The sequence below is a fragment of the Salvelinus fontinalis genome, chromosome 39 (genome assembly GCF_029448725.1).
Source record: "Salvelinus fontinalis isolate EN_2023a chromosome 39, ASM2944872v1, whole genome shotgun sequence".
In the NCBI taxonomy this organism is placed as follows: Eukaryota; Metazoa; Chordata; class Actinopteri; order Salmoniformes; family Salmonidae; genus Salvelinus; species Salvelinus fontinalis.
This window is the reverse complement of record NC_074703.1, coordinates 9125831-9139825: the sequence shown is the minus strand read 5'-3', so window position 1 is coordinate 9139825 and position 13995 is coordinate 9125831. Positions and strand designations below refer to the sequence as shown.

General features: G+C 42.4%; 1 protein-coding gene across 4 annotated transcripts in view; it reads right to left on the bottom strand.

Moving 5' to 3' along the window:
- The window catches only part of LOC129838303 (scm-like with four MBT domains protein 2), a 44166-nt gene extending 31460 nt beyond the window's left edge, over window positions 1–12706 (bottom strand). For all 4 annotated transcript variants that reach the window (XM_055905200.1, XM_055905202.1, XM_055905201.1 and 1 more), the window contains exons 1-4: window positions 12607–12706; window positions 7494–7677; window positions 4242–4336; window positions 369–609 (exon numbers count right to left, since the gene is read on the bottom strand). In XM_055905200.1, the coding sequence (XP_055761175.1) occupies window positions 369–609; window positions 4242–4336; window positions 7494–7584 (427 nt within the window). In that variant the 5' untranslated portion in view covers window positions 7585–7677; window positions 12607–12706. The remainder of the gene's footprint in view (window positions 1–368; window positions 610–4241; window positions 4337–7493; window positions 7678–12606) is intronic.
- Window positions 12707–13995: the final 1289 nt, after the last annotated feature.

The following is a 13995-nucleotide window of genomic DNA, read 5'->3' as shown; positions in this document are numbered from 1 at the left end:
TAGGAGGTAAGGTAAAGTCCAGCTATGGGTGTTGTATTATACTAGGAGGTAAGGTAAAGTCCAGCTACAGGTGTTGTATTATACTAGGAGGTCAGGTAAAGTCCAGCTACAGGTGTTGTATTATACTAGGAGGTCAGGTAAAGTCCAGCTACAGGTGTTGTATTATACTAGGAGGTCAGGTAAAATCCAGCTACAGGCGTGTGTTCAGTATATGAGCTATAAAGCAGCAGATGAAGAGGGTGTTTTTTCACTATAGGCTAAGATGTGTTTTCAAGTGTAAAACGCAAATATAAAAGTCTGTGTGATCAAATATCAACTCACAGCCCCGTGTGTGTGTGTGCGTGCGTGTTCCCAGGTGGTGCCCCTACCTTCAGGGGGTTGTAGTGTCTTGTTGTTCTGGGTGCACCAGCCTACTGGGTGGAGTTCGGCGGTCATGACATCACACCAGAAGTCGGCCTTGCGGTCATCTCCGTAGCCACTGAAGCGCAGCAGCAGCAGCTGGCTGCAGGTGGTGACGATGGTGGCCACCCAGTAAGTGTCTGGCCTGCTCTTATTGGCCACCTCCAGCTTCATCCCCGGCTGGAAGCTGGTCTGTAGGCTGATGTCCACCTGCGAGGGCCAATCAGAGAGCACCCTGTCACACAAGAGCCAGCCCTCACTGACACTGATAGGTGAGCTTGATTCTAATGGGCTTGCACTTAAGAGGTAATTCAAGTGCATTGGGCGAGATAAAGCACATCTATACATTGACGTTCTAAAGTGGATGACATCACAGGTCTACATGCAAAATGAGGGACGTCTTACTGGCTCGCTGAGCCATGATTGACAGAGTAAAACACAGGTGGGCCACCGGTAATGAACAGGTCATTTCTAAAATCTCCCCACCCACACTATCTGTTTATGTATCTGTTTGTTCACAAGGGTCAAGGGTTCTTTAAAGTTCCACTGATCTTTCAACCACTTACGGACAGTGGCTCACAGAGAGAACATGAGGACGAGAGAGAGAGAGAACATGAGGACGAGAGAGAGAGAACATGAGGACGAGAGAGAGAGAGAGAGAACATATCTAAAGGGCTAGTACCAGGAAATGGATAATGTAATGTGTTTCAACCATAGCCACAGGCTGCACTCACACATATCTAAAACCCATTATATAAAACACAACACACAAACGCACGCACGCGCACACACTCCCTGTGTTACTGGAGAAAAGCCAACATCTTAGAACTAAAAACCATGCAAATGGCCTCATGACTTCCTGATAAAAACAAAGCAAATATGCTGTATCACACTGGATGGCTTATGTAAGAGAGGCAGAGGCAGAGAGAGAGAGACAGAGACAAAGACAGAAGACAGAGAGACAAAGAGAGAGAGAGACAGAGAGAGAGAGAGAGACCCCACAATGAATCACTTTTTCAATTGGCACTAGGTCTGTTGAGAGCATGAGAGATATTTCACCATTTCACATTCTCAGGGGAAATCATGCTCTTTTTCCTGTGACTCAGTCCACTTACCAACATCACTCCCATTCAAATATAGGCAATCCGGGCAATCACGCAAAAAAAAACAAGCAATCACATCAGCGCACCCCTCACGGACTTCACACACAGAGATTGAGCCCGCTTAAACTGGCATCTATGAAATCAGTCAATGTCATTAAACCCACTGAAAGTCTACTTCCATACTGTACGCTCCTTTCTTTCTGCTACATTATGTAGGACTACTTATGCATTCCCTTTTCCCATAGTCCCCGGCAGCTGTGTGGCGGGCCTCCTGAAGATAAGCCTGATAGACATCTGTTCTCACTACTACTACTGGCAGTCTGACACTACACCAGGCAAGACTGGGGAGTACTCTAACATATAAGGCAGGGAGGGGTATTCAACTCTTACCCTATGAGAACCAGAGCCTGCTGGTTTTCTGTTCTACCTGATAATTAATTGCACCCACCTGGTGTCCCAGGTCTAAATCAGTCCCTTTAAGGGGAACAATGAAAAACGGCAATGGCACTGGCTTCGAGGTCCAGAGTTGAGTTTGACGGATATAAGGTATACATGCCTTTTTCCATATTTTTCCAACTTCCATGGAGCCTGAGTCATAATCTCTGAGTAATTGTGTGGGTTGTGTTCAGGCCGGCTGGTTGGTGTGGTTTGGTGTGGGTTGGATTAAATGGAATCAATGCTAAATGTCACACAGGAATTTACGCGTGTATGACGCCAAAATAGAAATACACTGTGCACAGCACATTGGCGAAAGTATTCAGACCCCTTCCCCTTTTCCACATTCTGTTAGGTTACAGCCTCATTCTAAAATGGATAAAATAAATAAAAATCCTCATCAATCTACACACAATACCCCATAATAACAGAGTAAAAACATATTTTTAGGAATTGTTGCAAATATATAAAAAATAAATACACAAATACCTTATTTGCATAAGTATTCAAACCCTTTGCTATGAGACTCGAAATTGAGCTCAAGTGCATCCTGTTTCCATTGATCATCCTTGAGATGTTTCTACAACTTGATTGGAGGCCACCTGTGTTAAATTCAATTGAGTGGACATAATTTGGAAAGGCACATGACTGTCCACAGTTGACAGTGCATGTCAGAGCATCAGAGCAAAAAAACAAGCAATGAGGTAGAAGGAATTTTCCGTAGAGCTCCAAGATAGGATTGTGTCAAGGCACAGATCTGGGGAAGGGTACCAAAAAATGTCTGCAGCATTGAAGGTCCCCAAGAACACAGTGGCCTCCATCCTTCTGTAATGAAAGAAGTTTGGAACCACCAAGACTCTTCCTAGAGCTGGCCAAACTGAGCAATCGGGTGAGAAGGGCCTTGGTCAGGGAGGTGACCAAGAACCCGATGGTCACTCTGACAGAGCACCAGAGTTCCTCTGTGGAGATGGGAGAACCTTCCAGAAGGACAATCATCTCAGCAGCACTCCACCAATCAGGCCTTTATGGTAGAGTGGCCGGAAGGAAGCCACTCCTCAGTAAAAGGCACCACAGCCCACTTGGAGTTTGCCAAAAGGCTCCTAGAGGACTTTCAGACCATGAGAAACAAGATTCTCTGGTCTGATGAAACCAAGATTGAACTCTTTGGCCTGAAGGCCAAGCGTCATGTCTGGAGGAAACCTGGCACCATCCCTACTGTGAAGCATAGTGGTGGCAGCATCATGCTGTGGGGATGTTTTTCAGCGGCAGGGACTGGGAGACTAGTCAGGATGGAGGGAAAGATGAACGGAGCAAAGTACAGAGAGCTCCTTGATTTAAACTTGCTGCAGAGTGCTCAGGACATCAGACTGGGGTGAAGGTTCACCTTCCAACAGGACAACGACCCTAACTACACAGCCAAAAACAATGCAGGAGTGGCTTCGGGACACGTCTCTGAAAATCCTTGAGTGGCCCAGCCAGAGCCCGCACTTCAACCCAATCGAACATCTCTGGAGAGACCGGAAAATAGCTGTGTAGTGACGCTTCCCATCCAACCTGACAGAGCTTGAGAGGATCTGCGGAGAAAAATGGGAGAAACTCCCAAAATACAGGTGTGCCAAGCTTGTAGCATCATACCCATGAAGACTTGAGGCTGTAATCGCTGCCAAAGGTGCTTTAACAAAGTACTGAGTAAAGGGTCTGAATACTAATGTCAATGTGGTATTTCCGTTTTTTACATTACATTTACGTCATTTAGCAGACGCTCTTATCCAGAGCGACTTAAAGTAGTAGTGAGTGCATACATTTTTATACTAGTCCCCCGTGGGAATCGAACCCACAACCGTGGCGCTGCAAGTGCCATGCTCTACCAACTGAGCTACACGGGACTACTTTTTCTTTGTCATTATGGGGTATTGTGTGTAGATTGATGAGAGAAAATAACAATTGAATCCATTTTAGAATAAGGCTGTAACGTAGCAAAATGTGGAACAAGTCAAGGGGTCTGAATACTTTCCGAATGCACAGACGCAACAATGACGATGCAGGGTATGTCATCTCTGCTATGTGAGTCTCAGTCAACAGCAGTGACTCTGAATATGTGACTGTATTTGAGTGTGGTCTTCAGCAAGTAAGTCATGACTGAGCCTATGAGCCTAACTACACTGTGTTTAACATCATTAGCTAAAGTACATTCTCACTCAAACACATGTTTAAAGGGATTTGAGTGATTGCCACTCATTCAACAACAGTATTTACAAGATGTTGTGGGGGTTATGGGAATGTAAACGTGTGTTTCTCACTCACATGTTTGAAAGCGGTGTGGGGTGCAGCGGTCGCCCCCGTCTCCTCTAGGTACTCCTCCCAATTAAAGTCTGCCTCTTCCTCCATGGAGTCTGCGTCTGATAGGAAGAAAGTGCTGTCAATCATTTTGACTGCCACCAACCCAGTCACAAAACATAAAAATCACCATAAATACAAGCATAACAGCATCACACTCAATAATGACATGTTTTATTTCATTAAATAGCAGAAACAAAATTATTCAATCGACATTCATGGCAGTTATAGACTAGGGTGATATTGTCTACATGAATGCAGCTGCCACTGTATTGAAGCCATTGGACGCAGTTATTATTTCTTGCAGGCGATAGGTTCAATACACATCACTGCATTCTGTATCAAAGTTCGGTTCACACTGTGAACCCGAATGAACACATGTCCTGTGTAGCTCAGTTGGTAGAGCATGGGCCTTGCAACACCAGGGTTGTGGGTTCGATTCCTGCGGTGGACCAGTACGAGTGAAAAAAGTATGTAAATGTATGCACTCACTACTGTAAGTCGCCCTGGATAAGAGCATGTGCTAAATCAATACATGTCAAATGTGTAGGCCTACGACTCTTCATTAAATCTGAGCTGGAATCTTCTTCTCAGTCTATTCCGTTCAAACAACTCGAGCCTATGCGCATGTTGTAATCAAAATTAAAATCTTAATTGGCTCATTTCAAACTGTCCTTTGGTGAGGCGCAGCTGGGAGCTAGTTCTGTACGGTGGTGGGGGTTGATAAAACAGAATTGGGGGATCTTCCATCATCGTTTAAATCTCCAGTTTGGGAATAGATTACAACACAGATGGACAGAGAGTTGTGGACAAAACGTTAACAGGATGTCGCCACTGCTCAACACCTCAAATATGTTGACACACACGCTGACATCACCCCCCAGTATACCGGCGCAAGACGGAAACGCAAAGAAACATAACATCGTCTCACCTCTGCATTCAAGCATTCCTTGGCAGCTGATTCTGACTGGGCCAAAGAAATTACAGGAGTGATAGGTAGACTTTATAGCCACAGGTATGCACCCATTCTCAGTGGTTGAGAGCAGAGGGTTTCAGCACCTTGTGAATGTGCTCGAGCCACGTTACAGACTTCCCTCTTGCATTCATTTCAGCAAACAAGTAGTACCCGCTCTATATATGCAAGCCAAAGCTGTCAATGAATTGGCCAATGCACACTGTGAAGGCACTTAACAGGTACAGCCCATTACATTAACCCGGAATGGTTGATGTCCCATGCTACAGTCAAGCTCTCTTTCTGAGAGTCACAACTGTGCATCTGGCACTTAAAGAGGCAGTGTCATGGTGCGTTCGTAACCAAGTGGGAAGTGGGAATATACCACATATGACTGGAAACAATCCACTTGAACAGCCCTCCAACTGTTAATTACTAGTGGGGAAACTCGTCTATCATCCTGCGCACCCACTTCTCCGACATGGTGACCTCTGACGTCACCTACTAAGGAAATGCCCTTTATAACAGTATTATCTGCAGTTAAAATAAATCCATTATTGTGATTTTTTAACTCCAATTTCTTGGATGTGTACTTTAATGTGTATAGTGTATTTTTCTGTGTATTCTTGTGCTAAACAGGGCTCATCTGGAAAAGAGACCTTGGTCTTAGCATCGACTCCCTATCAAAATAAAGGTTCAATCAAATTAAAATAAAATACAATGCAGTGGAGAAAAAGCAATGAAACAAGAATAATGTTGTAAGCATAACAGAATATTTCCTCAGTCCCTAGCGAAAGAGTCGAGTGGGATACAGTTTGCGTGGAGTGGGGAAAAAATGTGTACGCCTTCATTCTGCAACGATCAAAGTCACTGTGTAAACAGATACGTCATAATAAGCATAACATACAGATTTAATGAGACAAGCAGGGTGAGATCTGATCACACACATCAATGTCATTTCTCTAAATCTACGGGGAAGGAACCTTATAAAGCACACAGCAGGAACCAGCTGAAATGCAGTTCAGTCTCTTTTCAACCATCCAAAATTAGGTCACTTGAAAATGTATCTGACCTTTAGTGAGTTTTAGGTGTGTGCATTTGTGTGTGTGTGTTCCAGGTCTTACATAATTCCACTAATGTTTCTCCTCAAGGTGAGAACTGCTTAATTTGCCTGTGGGAGACTGTTACTTGGACAAGGTATAATGTGTCTTCAAAGTGTGTGTGTGTGTGTGTGTGTGTGTGTGTGTGTGTGTGTGTGTGTGTGTGTGTGTGTGTGTGTGTGTGTGTGCGTGTGCGTGTGCGTGTGTGTGTGAGAGAGAGAGAGAGAGAGCATCTGTGTGTGTGGTTTCTCCCCTCTAGGCTGGGTCTCATGGGACTTTGTGTGTGGGACTTAACCTGCACTAATGAGAGAGAAGAAACTACCAGTTGTTGCAGTCGGGGGTTTTCTGAAAAGAACCTGCTAGGCTTGCACTTCTCCTTTACACATAGTAGTGTGTGTGTGTGTGTTTGTGTGTTCACACTCCACATCCCCAGACCTTTACAAGGGCTATGACATCATACCTTCTACTATCCATCTCCATCTGATTCAAAGGGGTCACGTTACGAACGCTGCTTTTAACAATAAGTAATCTTGTATTTGGGATTCAGAAAAGCACTTTAAAAATCCTTAAAAATATGTTTCGAATTAAAAAGATGCTAGATCAACCGTAGTGTTGAGAAAATGCTCCTAGGTGAGTTGCAGTTCCTCTTTCCTGTCCGCCCGACAAAACTTTCCTGTTTTCTATTTATTTTAATTTGAGTTCCACTTTTCCAGTCTGTTCATCTGATAAGAAGCACCTTGTCGGGCTGAACATTACAGAACAAGGAAGTGAACAGAGGAAAACAATGACAGAGAGACTAACTATGACTCTACAGCCAGCTCATACATCCCCACACCACTGACCAGGTAAACTGGACCAGATTCTCTCACAGTTTGACAGTGGCTGCTGCAGATTCCTGCTGAATAATCAAAACAGAAGAATAACCCTGCACTACACGCATTCTGAGACCTCCATGAAGGTCAATAATGGTGTGGCATGTCAAAAGGAATGGGAAAAATTGGAAAATGGCTGCTTTTCAATGCAATCCCAGCATTTTGAAACCACAACCCCCTGTTGTGATTGTGATACAATGGAGATAACCGGTTGTGCGCTTCACGTGTCAAACAATGGCAGACAAAAAAATGAGGAAGGGATCAAAGATTAAAAAGCGTAGGTAAAATCCCTCACCTGAGTGCACCCGTTCTTCTCTCCCATTGGTCGGGCTGTGGGATTTCCCCGCGGAGAGGGCCAACGGCCTGTCCTGTGGGCGGGACTGCATCCTGCTCTCTTCCTGGTAACCTTCAACCCTTTTACCCTTTGTCCGTCTGTCTTCAGACTCCTCAGTCTTCACTGCATCTCCCTCATTCCTCCACTGTGTCACACAAAGGAGGAGTTAAGTAGGAATGGAGCATTAAAAACCATACCATGTCCATCTAAGTTGTAACGAAAGACAATATGGGCAATTATTTCAGACCATACAGATGAGAAACAAGAAGAAACCCGCACACTGCTCTTGATAGCATCACGGCTCTTTAATAAGCTTTACGTGTCTGCCTCAAGGCCTTCGTCAGAGCTTTTGAAAATGCATTAGCACCCTTATGTAGACATAGCTCCACCCACATCGGTTCCATGCATCGAATGGGGTTGGAGTGAAAATAAGTAAGTGTTACCAAATATAACAATGCATTTCATAAATATTAGAATAAAGTGTGTACCACAAACCACGATGAGGACATTGACTCACCAAGCAAGTTTTCATAAATCATTGGGTACAGCAAGAAAAACAGAGTAATCTGAAATGGGGGCATTAATTCATGTTCACATTTACAACATAACATACATTAGGCATTTCCTCATTAAGACCTTTAGGAAATAATGTCTGGGGGGTGAAAATCCCAAAACATTCTCTTTTGCTCAGAGTATTATTTTTATCACCTCCCCTGTCTGATATCTTAACTTTCTCTATGCCACAAAATCTAAAGGTAGAAATGTCGTTTCTCCTGATTGAACTTTAATGGTCACGAATACTCTGTTTGAGAGAACGAGAGGTTTTACCTACATAACAGCCCACTACACAGAAGGGATAGCCTCTGTTCTACTAATTATATTTGTACAGCATAGAATACCTGCTCAGCACAGTGTATTTCTATGTCTCTGCTTGGTACAGTCTGCGAGAGCAATGTGCAGTTTCTGCTGTTGTGGATTTGCATACCTCAGCACAGCTCTTCAGCCACAAGAGATAACCAATCACAGTTGAAATAAGGTAGAAGAACAGGACTGACACAGCAGAACCTCATAAACCCATGCCACAGAGATCAGCGTTACATAAACCATTACGAAAGAAGCGGTGGTTCAAATGACTTAAATCGCTCATATAGGAATCATAACGCTTAGTCATAATTTACTCATAATTGTGTTTTATCTAAAAGATCTTAGAGAAAAACAAACAAAATATTTTCCTATTGTTTTTCCACCCTGTCTCTTTGCCAGATCACATGGTTACAATTGTGATATTTTGGGATAACTGCCATTTCGCTCAGCCTCCGCAATGACTCACTCGAACTGCACGCACTTCCATCAAATGTTCAATTAACACGGATTCATAGAGCAGATTCATACCAATGCCCTTCAATCAAACTAATACACAAAAACAACTCTCTGCAGACTTCGCAAATTTGCCTAAGCATTCAAATCCCCATTCAAACGAGCAATAGGCAATGTTATGTGCTTGTCATCATGCGTTTTTAAAGCATGAGGAACATCATTGGAAATGAATTTAAATCACCTAGATGCTTAATTGCATAGCGGTGTCCTTTCACGACATGTAATCCTTCTGAATGTGTCCTCTGTCACGCCGGGATCCAAACACACATATATCCATAGCGTAAACAACAAGCTGGTCTAATTGGACTCACATGACGCTGCCCCCTGTCCCTCTCCACTCAGCCTGACAGTCCACATTCTCCGGAACGCAAACATATGATCCATCTACTGACTTCAGTCCAGAAACTATCAGAGATCACAGTCCACAGGGTCCATTAAATAACTAAAATGTATTATAAACCACGATGTCTCGGACACAATCAGAGAAAATCACAGATGTACATGTAGGTTTACAGGATAAAGAGAACCGGGCGATGTATCTCACAGACAGAAGGTCACTTATCCCAGAAATGTTCTCACTGATTTAAATCGAAAAGGTTCACTATTATAGCATTCAGTCAGGAGGATCTAAGGCTGCGTTTACACAGGCAGTCCAATTCTGATTTATGTTTTCACTAATAGTTGAAAAAAACTAAAACAAAAACAGCCTAACTAAACCACTAAATTGAAACATATTGGTCCATACTTGTCCCCAGTATCCCAGTGAGCAGCCCAGATTGGATCCTGGGGATTAGATTGATCTGTGTGTTAATCTGAGACGCAGGACTTTCCTGGTTAAAACATCGTCAGATTGAGATGGAGGGGGGCGGTGTTGTGGGTTAGCCCTGATGAGTCCAGTAGACACCACACGCCGTCCCTTAGCTGCCTTTCTCTAAAACCCCAACCAGGACAATAGAAAGATTACATGGGGAATTAACAGATTAACTAACACTATTTGGGCTGGGGAATTAACAGATTAACTAACACTATTTGGGCTGGGTGTGTCCTTCCTTATCTCCCGTCATGTTTTTGTTTGTAGGTATCAAAATTTGACACAATTTATCCTGTTAAGAGTAATGATCTCTCAACGATTTCTACACTTCTGTTTTATCACTCACTATGTAATCTACAATATTACATCCAATGAGAGATTTCATGATTTATCAGTATCTATGATGTATTAGTATAATTTATCAGTAGAATATCGTGTCTTGTCTCTATGGCTCATCTAGCCTGGTGTGTTCCTTAAACAGCCTGTGATGCTGTGTGAGATCAGCTGACTGAGATATTTAAAAGACTGAAGAGCAAACAACTGCCCCAGGCAGACAGACAGACAGGCCACAATGCACAGAGGCAATGAGAAAACATACCAATGGGCAGCCTACTGCCTACAACAGCAGTCTTCAGGAAACTTCTCCAGCATCAAGCCATTGTTTGAGTATCACACCAGAAGGTCTATATGATTACTTTTCTAAACTCAAAAATAATCGAAAATATATGGAAATGGATGTTGTTTGATCTTATTCTAACTTTCGTGTTGTTTAATAAGATGTCTTTATCTTCTTTGAAGAAAAAACATCCGATGTAGGCCAATCATTGGACAGCCTTTCTGTGCAGAGCACGTTGTGTCTGTTATGCTGACTCTTATGCCACGTGATTCTCATTATCTCTCCCCCAGACATTGAGTTGCTCATGATCGGGTCAAAAGAAGAATATATATATATTTTTGAACTCCTGTGATTCATTCAACCATACACCTCACTGAAGACTATTTATTAGTGGAGAAAACTAAATGTGGCTTTCTTTACATTGCAATTAATCTAGTCAGCCAGCCACTTCCCATGAGCAATTAGCCTGTGGATGTGATTACCTTTTGCCATTATTTCACCTAAAACTACAGCAGACACCTCTGAACTGACGATGTCAAGTCACAGCCTTGACCTAATGACTTAATACATCCGTTTTCCATATCACGTTGTTATGTAAATCACTGCGAAAGATGAGTTAGTAATGTAAGTTGTTCTTGGCTAATACAATTCTCTGTCTTCACTCACAGAGCAGAGCCAATCCATCAATGTTTCATCTGTCCTTCCTTTAGAACCTTATCAGGAACATTTACATACAATGGCATGTGCTTTCAAAAGATCGATTATGAACGGCGCTGAGGAGTACATGAATATAACCATCAATAACCATGCATCCTTGATCATCTCTACCCCTATACCAGATCCCTGGACACTTCCTAGGGGTTTACTGTAAAGAGGCGAGATCTTCTCCGTGATGTTGCTTGCTTCCATTCCATCTATGATACACCAGTACCAAGGCAAAACGATCTCACATGACAGCCACGGACCTACCGTATGTTTTAGGGTATTATGGCAATACGCAGCCTGAATACGCATGAGTGCGCACATGCACATCACTGTTCATTCGGAAGCGTGGCTTATTTTTATATTCATTATGGAGCCGAATGTAATTCCGAAGAGGGATCATCAGAATAATGTGCAGCTAAACTCCGGATTTGCTGACCTTCCGCAATAAAAAAATGTATAATAAATGGATATATGCGCGGTTTAACCCAAGTAGAAACTTCATCATATAAATTTGGCATAACGTCGGATTGGGGGAATTACCTCGTGCAATTGTACAATCATCAAGATTGGATGTTAAAACCTTGATGGATGATTAAAAAGACAAATGGAACCGTTCATCAGACCATTATTCTATGTCTACTAAATAACGATAAAAAAATAGATTGTAACTGCTAATGCTGATAAAGTGAAACAGGAAATGTAGCTAAGCGTACTGTGCATTTGTGGGATACGGGTGTCGCCGATGTCCTCTCCGTGCGTTACACAGTCAGTCATTTGTATTTCGCACTTCGCTAATGTACTTTGCACACAAAGTATTGCAGCGGAAAAAAACTCTAACGGTATTGCTAAAGGTCCACTTCTAATTTAATTCATTAGAGCTTGTTAATGCGCATCAAAAGAAACTGAAACTGGACGGTTAACTGCAGTAATTAATTTTTTTCCTCATTCAAAGATATTACATGCAGTTTTTTACACACCAAAACCCGCCATGTTGAAAGTGGTTTGACATATTGGCAATGTCCGGTATTTTCCGATGCCTTTGCGCACCTATGTGTGGAAAAAGCATGACACACCTACACGTTTAAACTGTAAATATGAACATTTAAAACGAAGTCAGAGGTGTGAACTTATGAGCATTTCACTATTTTATCGTTTTCAGTAGAAAGCAGACCGTTAGATGGAAATTCATTTATCAGGCTTATTGAAATGTGTTTTTCCTATGCACGGCAAGCATTAAAATAAATGTTTATGTAACCAATTTATTTTGCATCAAGGTTTACATTAAATAAAGAAAAACAATCATACTAACTAAATTTAAAGTGCCACGAAGCGACGTTCTCACCGCATGTGAATGCTATAATTACGCACGTAAAAACACTTTGAACAACTTGGCTCCTGAATGCGCCAGTATTTCTGTTTCTAGAGAAACAGCCTCGGGTAGGAATGGTTAAAGGTTTTAGCCAGGAAAAACCATTCACGGTAGATATTTCGTCGAGAAAACGACGGCTCTGGATTAGTAACCTACATAAATATTTAAAGAAACGTCAACCTGTCACCTGTCTTACCTTAATTATGTTTTTTTCGCGTCAAATTTGCGAGCCTTTTTCGTTCGGTGGAAGCCAGCGAGCGACGTCTTCCAACTGCACAGCACAGAGCTCGTTCCAATATGGCATCTCACATCTGCGCATGTCCAAAAATCTTCTGATTATTTTCAAACCAACTCCTTCAATGACCTTTAGTGCAGTTACGAAATTTGTTCAGCCAATTATAAATAGAATGTCGAAGTAGGCTACCCACCCCCATATTTTAACCCCTCGGTCTTTCATAGCTGAAATACACAACACATAGTTATTGTTCCCAGTGTGTTTACACAATGATGAAGCCAACATTTGTACACTTCTGAACCAAGTGTTTCATTTGATTTGATCTATATTTAACTAGGCAAGTCAGTTAAGAACCCATTCTTATTTACAATGACGGCCTACCCCGGTCAAACCCTAACACGGACGACGCTGGGCAGATTGTGTCCGGCCCTATGGGACCCCCAATCACGGCCGGTTGTGATACAGCCTGGAATCGAACCAGGGTCTGTAGTGCCGCCTCTAGCACTGAGATGCAGTGCCTTAGACCACTGCGCCACTCGGCAACCCATTGTTTTAAAAATGGGGATACAGGCTATCTTCTATTAAGAGTGTTTTTACATGTGAAGTATAAGTGTCCAATACACAAATCCCAACAGAAGCCAATAGGCATACTGTATAGTCAAAGATAAAAACCTGTTTAAGCCTGGAGCCAAAAATGCTTGTCTGACAACTATTTGACTTTCAAATAAATTAACGTATAGGCCTATGCATGTGCTAACCCCTTCTATGAAAATTACATTGGCACTGTTTCTGACTGTGACAGTCGTGTCTTCACATACTAACCTTTTCTTTCGGTTAATTGTGTGTTTTTCTTAAGAATTATGCTATTCAACATGTAATGAAACGTAACTCAATGTTCAGTGTGCACGAGAGACAATCTTACTGATTACAAGGGAATTCAGTGTAACATACCCCACAGAAGTCGTATTAATTTAAAAGATAAGTTCAAATGGTATCGGTTTTTAACAGCTCAATTTGTGGTGTTCTTATAATGTTAGTGCATAATGTCAAAACTGTTTCCACTTGACTGAAAACTGAAAACGTTTATGCACTTTATTAAAACACTTAGAGCAGCCTACATGAGATGAAATCATTGACATTCATTGATAAGCAATGCATTGATAAAAGCGAGTATGCTCGTGATCATTCTATCCGTCAACCAAGCCCTTGTATTCATGGGGTCCAGAAGCAAATGGGGGTATACGGGCTTCATGTGGTCCCAGTTCGGCCCATGCCTCCAAAGTCCCAAACTGAAGGCGACTCAGCAAGGCATGAACGTTTTAAGTTTCCATGAATGTAATTGTATTATCA